Below are 17,968 nucleotides of genomic sequence, written 5' to 3' on the forward strand. Positions count from 1 at the left end.
CAAACTTATTTCTATGGCCAGGCATGCTCCTTCTGTCGACCTAGAAGATGACGTTTGGAGAGAGATGCAAAACAGAACCGAAGGGGCTCCCGTTGCAAACCGGGGATGTGACATTCGCTGACTGCTACGAGATAATAAGTTGCTTCTGAGGCTTTTGGGACAATATCGTAAACCGAGGAGAATAAAAAAAAAGACACCACAAACCTGATCGCTAACAGGTTACGTTCATTAGCGACTCACTCCTCTGCCTGTTCACAGCAACGGAGAGTCCTTCCTCCTGCCGGGGACGAGGGAGAGACCTTGAAGCCATCTGCTGCCCAGATGTGTAAGTGTGATTATACCGAAAGGGCCAGACTGCAACTCCCCGTGCGGATGCTTCCATTTCTCTAGAAAAAACGCAGCCTTTAGGCCCAGCCTAAATTGCTCCTGCAGCAAGAGGAGAAGCAGCAGCCTCTGCCCAGCTCTGAGCAGCTCAGTCGCTGGGGCTCATGGGACAGAGGGCTTCCCAAAGCCTTCCTTCACTTGCCATCCGGCATCCCGAGCTCAGACATTGCCCTGGCCTCACGGACGGGTCTCCGAGACGGACGCTGCCACTTTTCTGCTCTCGCTCCCTGCAGCTCTGCAAAAGCCCCACGTAGCATCCGGAGACTGGGGTGGGCACGCGACCGTGTACAGATGGCAAGAAATCCCGAGCTTTGGAAGTCAGCAGGGGGCATTGGGTCTCGGTATTCATACGAAGGAAATCATACAGAGTGCACGAGAGCGTGCACGTGTCCCAGGGCTGCTCAAAAAGTGGGTATAGTTTTCTTGTTCCCCTTTCTTCTAAGAATGATTACTTATTTGTTTAAGTTAGTGCTCATCTTTCCCCTCTCTGAGGTGTTCATGGCTTGGAGAATTCTTCTCTACATAGTTTTTCTTATTCTGCCCTAAGATTATTTCTTTGCCTCCAGGAGTCCCGTTTTCCCAGCACGACAGCTCCTCCGCAGAGGCGCAGAATTGCTTGCTGCCCCACACTGCCTTTGCTTCCCGATCCACATCTGCCGTTCGCTCCCCTTTCCGCTTTGCCCCATCCCCTTCCTCTACCCTAGCGTTGCACTGGCCGGAGCAGCATGACTATTTTTAATTTCCAGACCCGCTCCCCCGCCCCGTTGCTGCAGTATCCTTCCAGAAGCAGCCCAAGTTTTGCCTCGTGGAAATGACTGTTATCTCCAGTACACTTTACACATTACTTCCACGCCATTTGGAGTTTTCCGCCCCAGTAGTTTCTGTTGCATCTCTCATTTCACTCCTCGGGCATGTGTTTTTTTTAAAGAACCAGGGTCTCCTATTTACCGGTGAAGCCAGACCAGAGACAGGACTCCCAGAGGTGGAGAATTTTTTTTCTCCCTAGGGAGCCTGACTGAAGGATGTCCCTCAAGGGCCTTTGACGTGCTCCATCCGACGTGGCAACGACGACAAAATTTGTGTGCCGATGACCTTCAGAAGGACCTTTCCAGGTCTAAGCACCGGCAAAGCCTCCTTGGTTCACAGCATCACACCCAAGCCACGCCACTTCAAATCCTCCGCTCGCTCTTTTGTCCCACTGTACAAATGCAGCACAGCTTTTTAAGAAACGACTCAGGCTTCAAAAGAAAAAGCTTCTGCAAAGATCCTGTGCACACGTCTGGATGTGAGCTGTGCAAAAACCTTTAGCCCGAATGCTGTGTTTTATTCAGCGTGCTGTTTCGTTTAAGCACCTTTCTCTGGTGCTCGCAGAAAACAGCAAGTAAAAGATGGCAGCTGACGCCTGGTGTGCCTCCAAACGCCGGCTCTCGCCTTAAGGAGCCGCCGGCATCCTAAAGCCAGGATGAATGCCCAAGACAGCCCGTGAACTTCCCTGTACTTAACAACCTGTTTACGTTTTGTTTGCACGGGAAAATGGATATCTTTATGAATATTTACAAACTCGCTCCAGAGCCAAACGTAACCAGCGTGCCAACACACATGGCATCCCACTCCAGCGATATCCAGAGGCACGTCAGAGTAAACTCAGTTTAATGACTTCTGCATTATTCAGATCTTTCGCTCCTGATCCGTTTGCTGCATCCTGTTTGTCGCTTTCCCGAGCTGGCGTCTTGCTGCTCTGCCACGCAAGTGCAAGACAGGAGACGGTCACTAGCGCAACATCTCGAGTCCTGCTGAGAAAAGGGTGTCCTATGGCTCCACTAGCAAAATCTTGGCTTAGCAATTTACTCCACGTCAAGATACGTTTTTAACCTTCAGTCTCCCAGAGCGATATAGAAGTAGCCCCGGCTTCGCGGATCATACCGGCTGGGGTTGAAAGGGGTGGGGAGAGTCCATGATTTCTTTGAGGGTTACTACAGTCCACCTAGTGATTACAGATCGAATGAAACCCTCTCAGAGAGATTACCTCATCCTGCTAAGAGGTGGCTTTTTAATAGATGGACGCTATGCCTGCATTTAAGACTCTTGAAGGGATGGCACATCCTTCATAACGTATGCCTCTCTGCTTCCATAAGTTTGCCGTACAAAGTTAGACAGTAATTAAAGGTTGTCCAGAAATCAAAAAAAAAAAAAAATCACCATTCCACCCAGCTAGAAAGGAGAAGACCATCATACCCAAAGAACACATCAAAACAAGCACACTGTGACCGGCCTCGTGAAGCCAGCGAGACAACATGGAAATCTAACCCGCTATTTTGCCAGCAAACTATCCCCTCGGAGCTAACGGGGACTGACTTTCAAACCCTGCAACAGTAAACACAACCAAAAATTAGGAGCTCAGGGTGTTTGGTAAATGTTTCACCTGCTGCAGATTATTGCTACGTGCCCGTGCGACGGGGGCCCTTGTGCTGCGGTGCTCCTGCGAGCACGAATTGAGGCCTTCACCCTCCCACTTGTCGAATGTGCCAGGAACAGGGGTGGGATATTGCCCTGGGTCCCCAACGCGGTGCTGCTACAAAGAGGATTCAAGCAGCAAAACCAGACCCAAAAGGCTATACAAGTAAGGACACCACAACAAAGAGGCTGGAATAAAATACTTCATACAGGCAAGAGAAAGCCAGGTCAGACCTTCCAACACAAGCTTCAGGTCACTGGAAGCACAGCAAAAACGTTGGCATTGCACCAGCACAGTCCTGGCAGCCAACACCTTGCTACATTTCCCTGAAAATTTCCCCCTTCCCTTCCCCAAGTCTTTCTTTTGCTCCAGGGCTTCCCAGCATCGATGACTGAGGAGCGCTTACGGGCACCACCGTGGCTATCACACGCTGAGCATCTTCCAGGTGGGTGACTCCTACAGGGATATTTTTCTCACTGAACATTCCTGCAAATTCTTTAAATTAATCTTCTTGAGTTGCACGCGTCTCCGTCTTTAGTCCCGCACACATGAACATTCAACGCAACCACGTGTGCAACGGCAAGGCACGGTTGCAGAGCCCGGGTCGCAACGCTACACGCACGAACAATCGAATAAACCAAAGTTAACATACGCCAGGGTGGAGGGGAGGCCGAGATGCTCGGCTCCCCGCAGCAGAACCAACTTGCTCCTGGCCAACACCGCCTAATGAACGCAGCTTGAACGAGCGGCAAATTTGTTTGCCGTCTCTCTAGGAAGTTAAAAATAAATAAATAAATTTGCACACGAGGCACTGCTGAGGAGTTTGATAGACTGGCAAATTTTGCGTGCGCAAAGGCGGCAGAGGCAGGGGAAGGCTAGATTTGGTGGATAAATTATTCATACTAAATTATTTGTGCAGTTCTGAAGCCCACACAGAAGCGTAAGGGCAAAGCAAGAAGGAAAACCGTGCACGGGAAGGAGGGGAGAAATGAGAACGGAAAACAGCCAGCAGTGATTACAGGTCGCTCTACAGTATAGCGGAAACATCTTTCCTATCACTTCTGTTATCATCGCCTTCAATTTAAAGGCTCTTTACTTAAAGGGAGGGAAAAAAAGCAAAAGGTGCCTGGGCGCGTGTAAGAGCATCGCTAATGCGGCTGGAGCGGGAGCTCGCGCGCGTCGCAGCTGCTTCGTATTCACGGCGGCAGCCCCGCGGCCATCGCAGCAGAATTATATGAGCCCCTGAAGACTCCCAGGCAGGATGGCAGGGAAACTGATGTAATTACCGACATTATTACCATTAAAGCAAAATAATAATTTTAATTACAGCGAGGGCTTTGGGGGGCTTTCTCCGCTCCTCCTGGCCCCGGCTCACCACCTAGCATGGTCCGGTTCCAGGCTGCGTAATGGGACTGGGCAGCAATGCTCCCCTTTCTCTCTCCCCGCTCCAACACCTCTCCGTACAATTAAAAAGCCAACCATAAAAGCGTTGCTTCACCTGCACCAACATATTAAGGATGAAAACGGTGACCAGCGGCTTGTGAAGGCTCAATCCCAGAGGCTGCTCCCTGAGCAGAAGGGACTGTTGTTGATGTTAAGCGCCTGCATGCCTCCCAATTAAAATAAATGGGTAAATCAAGGCTGAGTTCAGAAGATGTGACACCTGCAAGCTGGACAGCAGTTGCCTAGCCAGTGCTGTGATGCCCCAGAAACTTTTATTTCTCCTTTTAAGCTCCTTTTCCACAGCTCTGCCTCTTACCAGCATTTGCTTCCAACTCCTGCGCTCAGGACGCGATGAGTGCAAGAGGTAGCTCAGTTCTCCACAGATGGCTGCCAAAGTGGACGCGTGAGCAGGGGGGAAAGCTTGCTTTTACAGGGCAGGTACAGATTTCAGCAGAAGACAAGCACGTGCCAACAGGTTCACAATGACTGCACCTCAGCCCTCTTAAGTGGGGGACACCACCCTGGCGAACCACAGGCAACAGTTTGGTTGGGCTACAGCTGACAACGCTTTCCGGAAAGGTCTGATCCAAAAGTCAGAAGCACGCTTTTCCAGACCTTCATCATAGTAAGGGGAAGTCAAAGACCTTCAGGCTGGAAAATATCTCCTAAGGGCACCTTGCTACCTCATGGGCCCAGGCCAGCAGTGGAGAAGCTTAGAGATGATGTATTGGCCTCTGCTCCTCTCACACAGATCGATAGGCGGATGGTTATAGATGCAGTGGGCGCCTCTTGACAACAGAGCCCTGTTATAATTAATACAGCCTGTCAAGCTACAGGCACTTCTTTGAGGGTAAGTGTCATCTCATGAATGGCTGGTGCACTAAATGGCAGCCTGTAGCCTAAAGCATGACTGAGGACAGCTTCTTGCTGGAAGATGTAACCCAATAATACACATTACTTTATAAATCACTCAGTGTATTAAATGTAACGAGAGGAGGACGGCGAGGAGAACACCGAAGAAGGGAAAACCCCTGCTAGAAGCCACCTGAGGGAACGTTCAGTTGAGAAACGATCGGTGAAGGGACCTTTCCGCCAGCACATGAAGACTGCTGATGCTCCAGGGCTGAGAGGAGGCCGTGGCAACCTACCTTTTCTGATTTAAAAGCCAAACTCCCCAGAAACGCGGTATTCGGGGGCAGCGGGGGTAGAGCCGAGCACAGGCAGGAGGGGAAGCGCCAGGGATGCATCCGAGAGGAGAGCAAACCCTGAAGGTCAGAGTAGCAGGCCCAAGAGCTGCTAGCTAATGTACTACAGCAGCCCCACGGGGCGCGCACGCAGGCAAACGCGTCCTAGCAAACTGGAAAGCCATAAAAGTCTATTACAGCAAATCAAACAGCAGTCAGCATGACAGCCATTAGCCTGAAATGAATACATGAGAACTTAATGAGCTCTGTCGAGGCCAGCTTGGTGAATTAAGTTGCCAATTCTAGCAGGATTCCCCTTTCTTTACAGACTCGAGCGCATCCGCGCTGCCTCGTTACAATCTCGACAAGCGAATCGCAGGGCCCCTCGCCCAGACACCACGGACGATTACACCGGAGCAGCGGCCAGCGCCCGACGCGCGCTGCCCCGCTCTGCTTTCCGAGCGGGCGCCGGCACGTGATTAAGACCTGACACGGCAGAGATGAACGTTGGGTGCTGAGGGCCGTTGCGATGCTGAGGACCCTACGGGTAAATGGGATGTCTTCCTCAGACACGCTGCCCTCTCCCCCCAGCCTCATGCTAGCAGAGAAACCACAATCCATGGCACATGCCCAAATAATTCACGTTCTCAAACCAAGCGGACGGCGTAAAACACCGGGATGGATATTTAGGAGCAGTACTGTTTTTAAAGGTCAGTTTACTTCGTGTTCCATTTATTTATGCGTGCTCTTCTTTGACTTTCCTAGTGCCACACAATAGCAGTGAGGTTTAAATAGCCTTTCTGTTGCTGCTCCATTAGCCAGGACAACTCCATATCGATACACTCATTTATCTCAAAATTAAAAAGAGAAAAACCCTCATTAGCTGCCAATTCTGCGCAGAGCTACTCTATGCAAAACTGCGCTAGCGCTTCTGGCTAGCCTCTTTTCCGTTCCCAAGCATCAATCTCTATTTATTCATTAGGTGTAGGTGGGGGCTCAGGGGGGTGGTCTTTGAGACAGATTTCACTTCTCTCACTCTCACTGTTCACCAGGAGCAAACTCTCCTATGTTGCATCCTGTTGCAGCAGTGCATGTTTTCCCCAAGTGTTACGAGAGATGTTGTCACCTTGAGCCCCAGCCAACAGCCAAGCAATTCGGACGGAGCTCCCAAGCTCAGGGCTGAGCTGTCTGGGCTCAGGGATGGCCTGGGGACGCTGTCACCTCCTACCAGGAACAGTGCTCTGCTAAGCCACAGCTGCAGGTGAGAGGTGTACCCTGGCTCATAGGGGCTGGCATTTCTGAAGGATGTGCATCTCCATCCCACATCACCTTCAGCTTTGAGTACTTGCTGCCAAGCAGCAGGAAGAACCTATGGCCTAGCAAAGTTGTCAAACTTTGTCAACAAAGTTGTTGTTGACGACATCTCCTTCTTGTTACCTTCCAGATCAAAAACAAACAAACAAACAAAAAAACAAAAAAAACCCCACAACAATCAACCAATCAAACAAATCAGCAGGCAGCTCTGGCACCCCGACCTCCCAAGCAAACTGGAACTCACCAAGAGGTTGATATAAATTAATGACAAAATTAAGACACCTGCCTAGGTGTGAAGCCTGCCTGTGGTCTCCCCTGGCCGACAGGAGAGCAAATCAGAAGAAAGATGCCAGCACGCAGTGGAGCAAACCTCACCGCTCCCTCCTCTCATAGGCTGCAGCCCTCGGAGGGTGCTCTTCAGGCGGAGAGGCTCAGTCCCCTCCTCTCAGGGTGCCTGGCATGGAAACGTTATCTCCCCGGCTGAAGAAAAGAAGTGCCTCCAGAAGGCTGCCTGCGCAATGAGTTTGTGCCTCATTACCTCTGATCTGTGCCCTTGGTTAAAGATCATGGATAGAGACTGCAAACTGGCACACGACGGCTTATAATTAGATTAGGCCAGCCTCCAAAAAAGCACAACTCCAAAGGCCAAGTAGTAAAGCGGGTGCATTGAGGGAAGTATTTTGTAAACTGCACCCAAAACTATTACATGTTCCTGGAAATTCCTCACGGCTGACCTGTGGCTCACATGGAAAGGAGTGTGACGTGACGGGGAGGCTATGGGACTCGGCTTCTTTCTCCTTTATTTTTGACCAGCTCACCTGTCCACAACTCCCTTCGCTCAGCCAGCCTTAATTTTCAAAAGCATTACTGGACCTTTGCCCTCCCTGCTCCCCAGGCTTGACACGTTCAGGTTAAAATCTGAAATACAGAAGGGCTTAAGATTTTCTATATTAACTCTCAGGATAGAAGTGACAAGCAACAGGAGATACAGCATGGCTGCTCCAGCTATATAAATACCAGGGCTTAACTCAGGACCGGTTCTCAGAGCTGCACAGAAACCCAGTTTCCATTTATCTCCTTGTGGAAGAGGGAGTCCTCTCTGAACCAGACACTATAAAGAGCAAAACTATAGGTAGATCTGAGGGCAAGGGAGAGGGGAATATTCTCCTTTGGCCCTGCTTGTGTTCTAGGTGAAACCAGATGGAGAAAACATCTGGAAAGCAGGAGAGGAAGGACAGAAACTGTATCTCTGTGCTCAAGGAATCATGCTAGGTCACCCGAAAGACGCTTCTTGCTTTCCTACGCGCGCCATGCAGCCCCAGGAGATAAGCCATGCGTTTTCATGGCTCACAGCCCTTTGGCTTCACGGAAGAGCTGCAGGAAGGAAGGACAATCACCCTTCAGCTTTGAGAGGCCCAAGCAGAAAAGCGAGAGCCAAGAGCAGTTTGTACCACTTTTGCCAAGTCATTTCTTTACCGTTCATATTGTAAAGGGGAGAAGAAATGACTCTGACCCAGTGTCATCCTCAAAGAGAAGTTTCAGATGACCTTGCGCAGAAGCAGGCGGCACGAAGATGAGACTAAAACTCCCGGCTGATACATCACCAGCAGCCTAATGAAGAAACCTCATCCTTGCGGCGGAGGCACAGGGAAAGATCAAAGCCCAGCATGCCAGGGCATCAGCAGCCAGCATATTAAATAAACCGTTGTAACGCAATAATTTGTACTTCTCAGTTACCACGGACTGCTTGACTTCACACAAACAGACACACACTTGACCTCATCTACACCCCAAGGCACGCTCCGGGAGGAATGAGCTGCCCTGGCGTCAGGCAGGGAGAGGTTTCCACCACAGAAGGAAGCGAAACGCCCTAGTAATCCCGTTTTAAATGTTAACGCCCAGAGCTCGTCAGTCTCTGTCCTTCTAACATGAGCAACCATATTCTACTCCGCATACCTGAAGTTCAAAATCACGTTGGACCTATAAGCTTCGGAGGTACTTGTGCTGAACAGAGCTTTCGGTGCAGATGCTTTCCTTGGTGGTGCAACTAGGTGCCACCTCCTTTGCAAAGACCAGCGTGAAAAGAGAGCAGCAGAAGGCTGTGGAATCTCTATCCTTGAAGAGAGTCAACACTTGACTGGATAAAGCCCTGAGCAACCTGATCTAACAGGAAAATTACCCCTGCGTTAGCAGGAGGCTGGACCAGATGACGTCCTGAGGTCCCTTCTGACCTAGGTTACTCTAAGTCATCTTGGGGCAACTCCTGCTAGAGAGCTGTTTAAGGAAACCGTCCGCAAGGGTAGCATCCTTTAGGCAGGCCTCTGCTGGAAATCAGTTCCCAGGCTAAAAGGGTTTAGAGGAGCTTTTATTTGCACCTCAGGTTACCGCTACGACAAAAGCTGTACCTGTCCCCCCTACTCAAAGGGAAGAGAAAAAGAAACAGACTCCCATTTATGGCTATTTTCATTCCTGACCCACGTTTGTCCGGGAAAGAGGTTACCTGGGCTGCAAAGGCTTCGAGCTCCACATCTCCTCTTCCACCTGCCCTTTCCCAACACCAAAAATGCTGTCATTTTGCTTCTGCCTGTTTTCAGGCACCAATAACTTTCTGGGATTTAACCCTCCACCTAAACTCAGCGATGGGTCAGGGCAGGACGACAGGCCCATGCTTTGGGAGACCACAAACAGTACCTCAAGGCCAGTTCCCGCTGGACGAAAAGTCAGCGTCCTCATGCAGCTGGACCGACAGCCCTGCTTCTGCTGCCGGTTGGTGACAACCACGGAGCAAACTTGCCCGTTGAGAAAAGGAACAGCAGAGCACCTGCACGGAGAGGCCGCGTGGATGCCTACCTCCGGGATGCGGACGCTGTAGGGCTGGTTGTGAAACCGCGGGGCGTTGTCGTTCACGTCTCCCACTTGAATGTTGGCCGTCCCTTTGATCACCTGCGGCCACAAGGATGACAACAGGGAGCGAGCGTCAGCTTTGCGCCAAGGTTGAAAACCTAAAGCAAGTTCGTGGCTCAATTGCCTGACTTTGGCTTACAGCGAGCTACCGCCGGGGTGGCCCCGCCTCTGCCCTGCCGTCCCCAGCCCCTTCCCAGGCCCCGAGGAGAAGCCAAAAGCCCCCCAGCAAACCACATGCTGTTCTCCCCATCGCAGACCACGAAAGGAGAAGTCACACTTACCCCCTGGCTGTCACTGACGGAAAATTCAACCGTGAATTCTGACTTAGTCTGAAACGGAAGAAGAAAAACACGTAATTAAAGATGCTGTGGTGTTCATTGCAGATGGCAGGCTTGGGACTTTTAGCCAATATTACTACAGGCAAAATACTTTCAGGACCTTCAGGAAGAAAAGGGGAGCTTGCGTGAGACTGCTACGCAGACAATAAACGCACAGCAATAGCAGTGCCAGCGGGGCTCCGGCGCGTTTCGTACGCGCGGACAGCGGCTCTGCCCCGGCTCAGTAGGACGCTGGGGGTGAGGAAGCAAATCCTCGACTGACAGCCGAGCGCTTTAGACAGAGAACTACTCAAAAGCAGAGGAGAGGAGCCTGCTGCTCAGCCTTCCTCAAGGTGTGAGCGAGCCCCAGCGCGCTTGGCGCACGCCGCGGGTTGCCTGCCGTAGCGGCGAGGAGGAGCAAGCGCCAGGCAGGGAAAAAGCAGTTTTCCGCCCGCCGCCTGATACCCTGCTGCAACCTGACACCGGCTGCAAGATGCACACACCGTGCAGAAACAACAGAAAAAGCGGTATAACTAACTTCTGTCCAAGAGGACGCTGCAGCGATCTCACTCAGGGCACCTAAATCTGGCTGCTGCTTTCCCAGCTTTACCTGCCACGCGGCAATTCCTGGGGTATTCTGCAGCTGGGAACGCTGGGATAAGCTCATGGTCTGTAGCATGAGCAGGGTGATATCCCACAAGGCAGGGGGATTTAAAAGTCCCTGTACAGCCCCCAGTGCAGTGGTTATTTTAGCTAACCTAACAGCTTGAGCTGAGACAGAGATCTACTACCAGCGCTGGTGCTGGAGGCAGGGGAGAGGCGGGTATTTTAGCGTTAGGAGCCTGGGGACGCTGCGGGTGGAAAAAAAGTCAGGGAGAGAAGTTCTGCCTCACCAGCAATCATTTCCCTCGCGTTTTACCAAGGAATTGCACAGGGCCAGGGAGCCCCGTAGCTACCCATCACCCAAAGCCCCAGCCAGGCACCCGGTGTCTGAGCAGCGACGGGCGCTCGAGAGACCTAGTGCAGGAAGGATGGGCGAGCAAGCTCGAAGCGACCCTGCGCTCTGCGGACGCTGTCGATTTACTCCTAATAAGGGACGGGCGGCCTCTGGCCTCCAGGACGGGAGCTCGGCTTGCAGCAGGGTTGCTGTTCATCTCCGGGAACAGTTCACCAGGGCACGCGCCCCTTCTGCCCTCGCGCCTGCCACCTCGAAACGCTGCATATTGCAATCCGAAAAAGCCCTTTTTTTAGCTCCTGCCTCGGGGCAATGCCCGCAGTGTTGAATATGCAACCCAAACACCACCCCCTCCGCCCACCAGGGCCACCACGAGGGGCAGAACGGCATAGAGAAAAAGGAAAAACAGGAGGGAAGAGATGGCCTGTTGAGTATTTAATCAAAAAAAAAAAAAAATTGGTAGAACAGCCAGAGAAAACTGCTACATACTAATTTCTGTTCCCACCCTTCACTCTAGTACATACTTTTTTTTTGGACTTTTTTTAAAAAAAAAAAAAAAAAAACCTTTTTTCCTCTAATCTTGGTGGGGCCAAAAACCTTCAGAAAATTACTTTGCCTCTGCTCATTTGCTCTGTCTTCTCTTACTGCATTTTCCCTTTCCCTGCATTGCTTATCCTGCTCTGACTCCCTCCATCTTCTCAAGTCTTTTTCTCCTCTTTGCTGCTACTTTTTTTTACATTGCACGCGAATCGACCCTGTGCTTTTCTTTCCTCACCTCTTTTCTTGCACGATTTTCTCTTCCCTTGACTTCTCGGTCGCTTGCGGCCAGTGTTTTCTCTCTCCTTCCCCGCTCCCAGCGCGCTGTCCAGCGCCATCCCCTTCCTCCAACACCCTCCTCCTTCCTCCACCATGAAATCTGGTTTACGCCTTATCCGTGCAAAGCAACACCCCAAAACACCTCTTTGGCGTAACGCTGACTTTGAGGCATCGGTTCGCAGGCGCAGGCTGCCCTCGCGGTCTGGCCCAGCCATGCAGGAGGGCTCTGCTCAGCTCCCTGATAAAATGACCCTCTTCCCGGTAAGGTGCATCTTCCCCCTGCTCCGATGGACACCAGAACTGGCCCCCTTCTCCAAGGGGCACCCAAATCTATTGACTACCCCCCCCTCCACCCCAGCTTAAGGCTGCTATAGCAAGTATTGAGAAACGGTAGGCATTTGAGTAAGAGATTTATGACTCATGCCAGCAGCTGTTGGCGGCGGGGGGACGGCACAAAGAAAGCGCTTTACGCTCAGGGTCTCACTGCTAGGCTGTGAAACCGCGATCGCTCTCCCCCAGCCTGGGTGGCAGCTCCCACCCCGCTCCTCCACGCTGGCCCGCCTGGCTCGCTCCGAAAGGGTTCCCATCCCCGCGCCGCTCGGCACACGGATACTTCCCCGAACGGACTTTTCTGCGGTGCTCGCTCCCGCGGACTGCCTGCTCGCTCCCGCGGACTGCCAACGCCGGAGGTGCTTTCCTCCACGATGTTGGTGCTGGCAAGGGAAGCACTAAGCACAGGCAGCAGGAGCGCAGGGGAAAATAAGCACCTAGCCCACGTCACGTAGTATTTTCCCGGTCTTACCAAGCTCCTGCCCAAGGAGCCTTTGCTACCTGTGCCATCCCTTCCTCCTTGCTCCAGGAAGGCAGCAAGGGCCAGGGCTTTTTCCAAATAGGCACCTGCATCTGTGCATCAAAACCTAATGTTTAGCATGGGAGTGTAAAACTGCATCCAGGCGAAAATCTTGCCAAATTTAGCATCTGAATCCATAAGCTGCTGAAAAGTAATGATGGGAGTGACTAAGCGAGGGGTACTTTGCTTCTTTGCACGCACAGTTTTAAATAATAAAGGACCTCTCGGAGTATGGGTTTAAAGGGGGAGCCTGGAAATATCCCTGAACTTCTGAGCACCCTGCTTGTTTTCCTTTATTACTTTCTTTACTACTGCACTTGGCACATGTTATTCTGGATCCCAATTCAGCGTTTAGCTGAGACTTTTTCCACCCTCCAGATTCCTCTGGCAGAGGATGCTTCCTCCAGAAAGTGGCATTACCTCTCTGTCCAAGGGCTGCCTCAGCCAGACAACACCGGTGACGCTCTCCACCGCAAAGAACCTGCTGGCCTCCTCCCCGACCACACCAAACACGAGGGGGTCGTTGTCCAGGTCCCGAGCCAGAAGCTGGGTCACTGATGAGCCTGGGAGAAAGAGAGAAAAGAAAGATCAGCCTTAAGAAGATTGAGGTACCTCTGCCAACGCATCTCTCAGCTCTTGGTTTTATCTCTGGGCCGTAAGCAGAGATGACACTCTGATGCTGAACTCCGTCAAGTTGCGAGAGACTTTGTCTGGGATATGGATATAAACCTACTACGGATTGCAGGGAAGAGGCACTGCATCTGCTGTGGTGGAGGTGGGAACAGACTCAAGGAACAGGATAGACAGCACAGAGGTCAGAGTGTGAAGGCAGCTTCGGGCACCCTCATCCCTTCAATTTGGGTACACGGAAGCGACACAAGTACAAGTTATAGCAGGAGTGAGACTACAGCAGGCTTCAGAGCCGTGCAAGGCTAACGGTTATAGCATCTCCTCCTTACCCTTCCATCACACCTTCCTGTGCCAACACCAACAAATGCAACAATGCTTCCATGAGAAGAGCAGTATCCTAAGGCCAAGAACACGGACACAACGCCCGGTGTGCCTTGCTGGCAACTAGAGGCTTGTGGGTTCAGTCAGGCTAGGAGATAGATGTGGATTTTTATTTAGTTAGTTATTTTTTCATGAGGCAACCGCAGCAAATGTTGGCATTTCTGGAGTACATGGAGCGCACACACTCAGATAACACAAGAGGAACTGGGACAAATCTATCCCCAGTTTTTGCCAAATCTTGTCTGAAACCACCTCCCGCAGTATCTTGAAAGCCTAGCCTAGCCAGCAGAGTCCTTGCTCACCCCCTCCTAATGGGTGAGCCAATGTAAACGTCTCTTCTTGCCTTCATTTAGGGAGCTTTACTGGGATGCTCTCCATCAGAGGGGATCTGAACCCTCTGAAGCTGCTGCACGGAGACATGCTTGCCTTGTCCTTGGACTCCACAGCCCGATCACCCTCACACCGCATTGGGATGACACCCACTGCTCTGAAAACAAGGGGCATTTGCCATGTTTGGAGCCACATTTTAGCCTCATAAGAACCTCCTCAAATCCTTTCAGTCCTGTCCACGGCGCTTCTGAGCGCAGAGTCTATAGTCCCCTCTGGGACAACGCAAGGGCACCTTGCGCCTCCGCTCTAACATGCCATCCTCACCACTCCTGCTTCCCTACTCTGGCACACCCAGACCCCTTTTCTTCCCAGTAGGGTCAACAAAACACCCACTTCCATCAGCTGGAGACCTGACCACGCTAGAGAAAGGCAAACGCAGAGAACATGAGACCCTGTGACAGAATATTCATCCATCCATCACAATAACATTACTGCTAACAAGGCAGCAGAGGCAGGAGAGTTAAGTAATTTTTTTCCCTTACCTTTGTACAAAAAAAGTACAAAAAGTACAAAAAAAAGTGTAAAGATGAGAGCGAAAAGGATATTCTTCCCCAAGAAGAAGGTCACATGAGGAGGACAGATCCATGAGTCCCCAGATTAATGACAGACAGTAACTCCCATGGGTAAGCTTTAAGGTAAGCAGGCTCCCCGCAACTCCGAAAGAGCTGGCTAAGAAGGATGGTGGCCAACTGATGCGTTAATATTTAATCAGTCTAGGAATATCAGGGAAGTTCCACCAGACTAAAGTGCTAATACTGTGGCAATATTCAGAAGGCAAGCCGAATGACCTGGGCAATTATAGACTGGTTAGCCTGACATCAATCACGAGAAAAATAATGGAAAAGCTGATACAAGATTCCATTAATAAAGAATTAAATGATAGGAATATAATTAATGCCAGTCAACACGATTTTATGGAAAATGGGCCTTGTCAAACAAACCTGATTTCATTCTTTGATGAGATTACAATTTTGGCAGATAAAGGTAACAGCAAAGAAGTAATAGACTTTTGTAGGGCATTTGACTTAGCACTGCGTGACTTCCTGATTAAAAATTTAGCACTGTACAATATCAATAAAGTGCACTCGAATTAAGACCTGGCAGAACTCAAAGCCACCAGCCGCTGATGGGAGAAGCCCCTAGCACGACGGCGCGGGGCTTCGCACACGGAAACGGACAATTGCTGCCAACACAGTTCCAGCTGACATGAAGATTGACAGCGTGGCAAACAAGGGGGACAACCAAGCAGGCAAAATTTCTATCAGATGAAAGAATACCAGTTGCTTTAAAAAGAGTAACTACAGTTACTCGAAGAACTGCGAGGGGAAAGAGGGGAGCAGAAACCTAACACAGGAGTTAGGGATTCCCCTTCTCTTGACATCTCTGGTCTAAAGCAAATGCTCTTCTGGAAAGTACGTTTCAGTCAAACTCAAGTTAGCAGCGTCTACTCAAATTTCAGTGCTTGCAATAGAGAAGAAAATAGATTTATTGGCCCCTTGAGGCCCTGACGTTCACAAATGAACAAGAAGGGGACGTGGACCTGGGCCTGTACATATCTCGCAAGATAAAAATCACTCTGCGGTCCTCAGGGAGCATAGGTGGAGGTAGTTGTTGCTCTCCAATGGAATGACATATCTGCATCCAAAAACATCCAAAAGCAACTGGCTGATAATCACCAAGCAAAAATTAACTCGGGATTCCACCTAAGGCATCTGGCAAGTTTCTGACAAAACACCAATTTGAGCTATTTTGTGCAAAAGTACCAGACTGGAGGAAATCTGAAACCACCCTTAGTAAAAGCTTTCTGCATCCCAGAAAACCAGCAAGACTGTGACCCTCCCCACCCCTCTCAGCCCCATAACTAGGACAAGATAAATCCACGATCCTAACTCTAGTCTGCCAAATTCGAGGGGAGGAACTGACTTGCCCTTGGTCACCAGGGTGTTTGCGATCCTGGAGGGAGCTGCGTACGCCTCCCTCCCTCCCTCCCAACCCCAAAAGGTCTCGGCCGCATCTCACGACGGAACGCAAACATCTTAAAAATTCTGCTGAATAGGAAAACCACATCCCACCCAGTTCTAATCATAGTTGCATTCATGTTGTGTGTGCTGCAAATCCATTCGCATAAAAATTAGCCAGGAAACGAACGTTTAACTCTTTTCTGTCCCTTTGCAGCAGGGTTACCTCCCACTGGCAGGCAGTTTAGTTCCCTAATTCAGGATTACCCCGAGCGCAGCGCAAGGCAATCCTGGCCTGACGGGCGCCGAGTGCATCACCCCACCTGTATTTCTTACTCCTGCCGGTCTGCAAACGTGCAAAGTTAGATCCCTGTGAAACAGCACATTGGGCATGGCAGCTCTCAGATCTGAGGATATCAGGAGCCGGAAGACCAAGGACAGACTGAGTGGGTAAAAGAAAAGGAAAAGCAAACACAGGAAGAACATTCAGCGCCTCTACACTCCTCGTTTTGTCCTTTTTAAAAAGAATTATTATTATTAGAAAGAAGAAACCTCATTAGGACGTAACTGGGGGAACTTTGAACGTTACAGCGTAAGCTGTTTTGCTACTTTGCTGAATCGGAATAGAGTCCTACCTTTAAAAAACAGCTCCAAAGCGAGGCTCTGAAAATCAACACTCATCAACACTTTCACTCATTCCCTTACCTGCCCGCCAGTCAGTAATCAGCATCCGAACTCACGAGCACCTTCCAACCCGTTACAGAAAGAGAGGAACAGGCACACGCAGATCAGAACAACAAATTAAACCGGAGATAATGAGAAACAGACTGCTCAAACGAGAAGCAGGACTTCACAGTCGCTTTTTGTCCTTTGCGACTCTGCTCGTTGCATGTTTTGGCAGACTTCACCCCGCGCAGGGCGCGAAGTTCAGGCGCGTGGCGCGAGGCAGGCGCGCGGGCAGCAGCGGCGAAGGACCGCAGCAGGGCGCGCGGCATTGCTTCATCGCCCGCGGTCAGACACCAGCTCTTGGGTCCAAGGCAAACATCAGTGCAAGCTGCCTGCCAAGGAGATCCGCGTTTTTGACACCCCCCCAGTTTTCTGATCCTACTTTTTCGCCCTCCATCTTTCCATCTCTCCCACGTTTACTACGCCGAGGGAGAAGCAGCAACCAGCTGGCTCAGACAAGGTGAGCACCCATGTAGCTGGAGCATATGAGTTAGGCCATGGCCACCTGCCAAGAGACCGTGGAAAACCCAGGGAAGGTGCAGTTGTCCCCCCCATAGGTGTCCCACCTATTGTTGCAACCTCCTAGCCCAGCACCACCAGCTCCGGGCCATCGTTACAGCCCGTTTCGGGGCGCTGGCACGGAAAGCCAGCGCGCAGCAGCTCTCCCCGGGGCCGAGCCCGGGAACGGACGGAGCAGCCTCCCCGAGCGTCGAGCGACTCGGGTGAGGAAACAGGGACAAATTATCCTTTTGCAGTGCAAAGTTATAGGCTCCATTTGTTTCCCCTCAGGAATCAGACAGGGCAGTTAAGTGTCTTGATTCCACCGGATAATCACAATTTATCTTGTCTCCTTTTGCTTCCTTTCTCTCAATCACGGCTACTTCTCCCTCTTGCTCACATATACACGTATTTTCTTCTTTCTCCGAGTCCTGAACTTCGACTGACCTCAGGCTTTTTTTTTTCTTCTTTTTTTTCTTTCCCCCTCTTGCTTTCTTCCTGCTAGGAATTTTTTTTAGCTTTGGCTGCTTTGTAAGGTGCCTTCTTCCCCCCAAGCACGAGCTCCTGCCTCAGTGCCTGACTTTCAGCCATAAACCTAGATACTTCCAGCACAGAAACGGGGCAATCTCTCCCCAGAAACCTCCTACGCGGCCATGAAAGAAGGCAGCCGAAGGGGCTGAGACCTCCTGATGCCTCTTGAGGGGTTTTGTTTTCAAGCATGGGATGAGAAAGGACAGAAAGGGCCACAAGAAAGTGCCCGCTG

The 17,968-nt window shown here is 50.9% G+C and overlaps 1 protein-coding gene across 2 annotated transcripts in view; it reads right to left on the reverse strand.

Annotated features, from left to right (window-relative positions):
* The window catches only part of CDH23 (cadherin related 23), a 227,241-nt gene that overhangs the window by 157,881 nt on the left and 51,392 nt on the right, over positions 1 to 17,968 (reverse strand). For both annotated transcript variants that reach the window (XM_068950920.1, XM_068950919.1), the window contains exons 4-6: positions 13,043 to 13,185; positions 9,966 to 10,013; positions 9,631 to 9,723 (exon numbers count right to left, since the gene is read on the reverse strand). In XM_068950920.1, the coding sequence (XP_068807021.1) occupies positions 9,631 to 9,723; positions 9,966 to 10,013; positions 13,043 to 13,185 (284 nt within the window). The remainder of the gene's footprint in view (positions 1 to 9,630; positions 9,724 to 9,965; positions 10,014 to 13,042; positions 13,186 to 17,968) is intronic.

This window comes from Struthio camelus, chromosome 7 (assembly GCF_040807025.1).
Source record: "Struthio camelus isolate bStrCam1 chromosome 7, bStrCam1.hap1, whole genome shotgun sequence".
Lineage (NCBI taxonomy): Eukaryota > Metazoa > Chordata > Aves > Struthioniformes > Struthionidae > Struthio > Struthio camelus.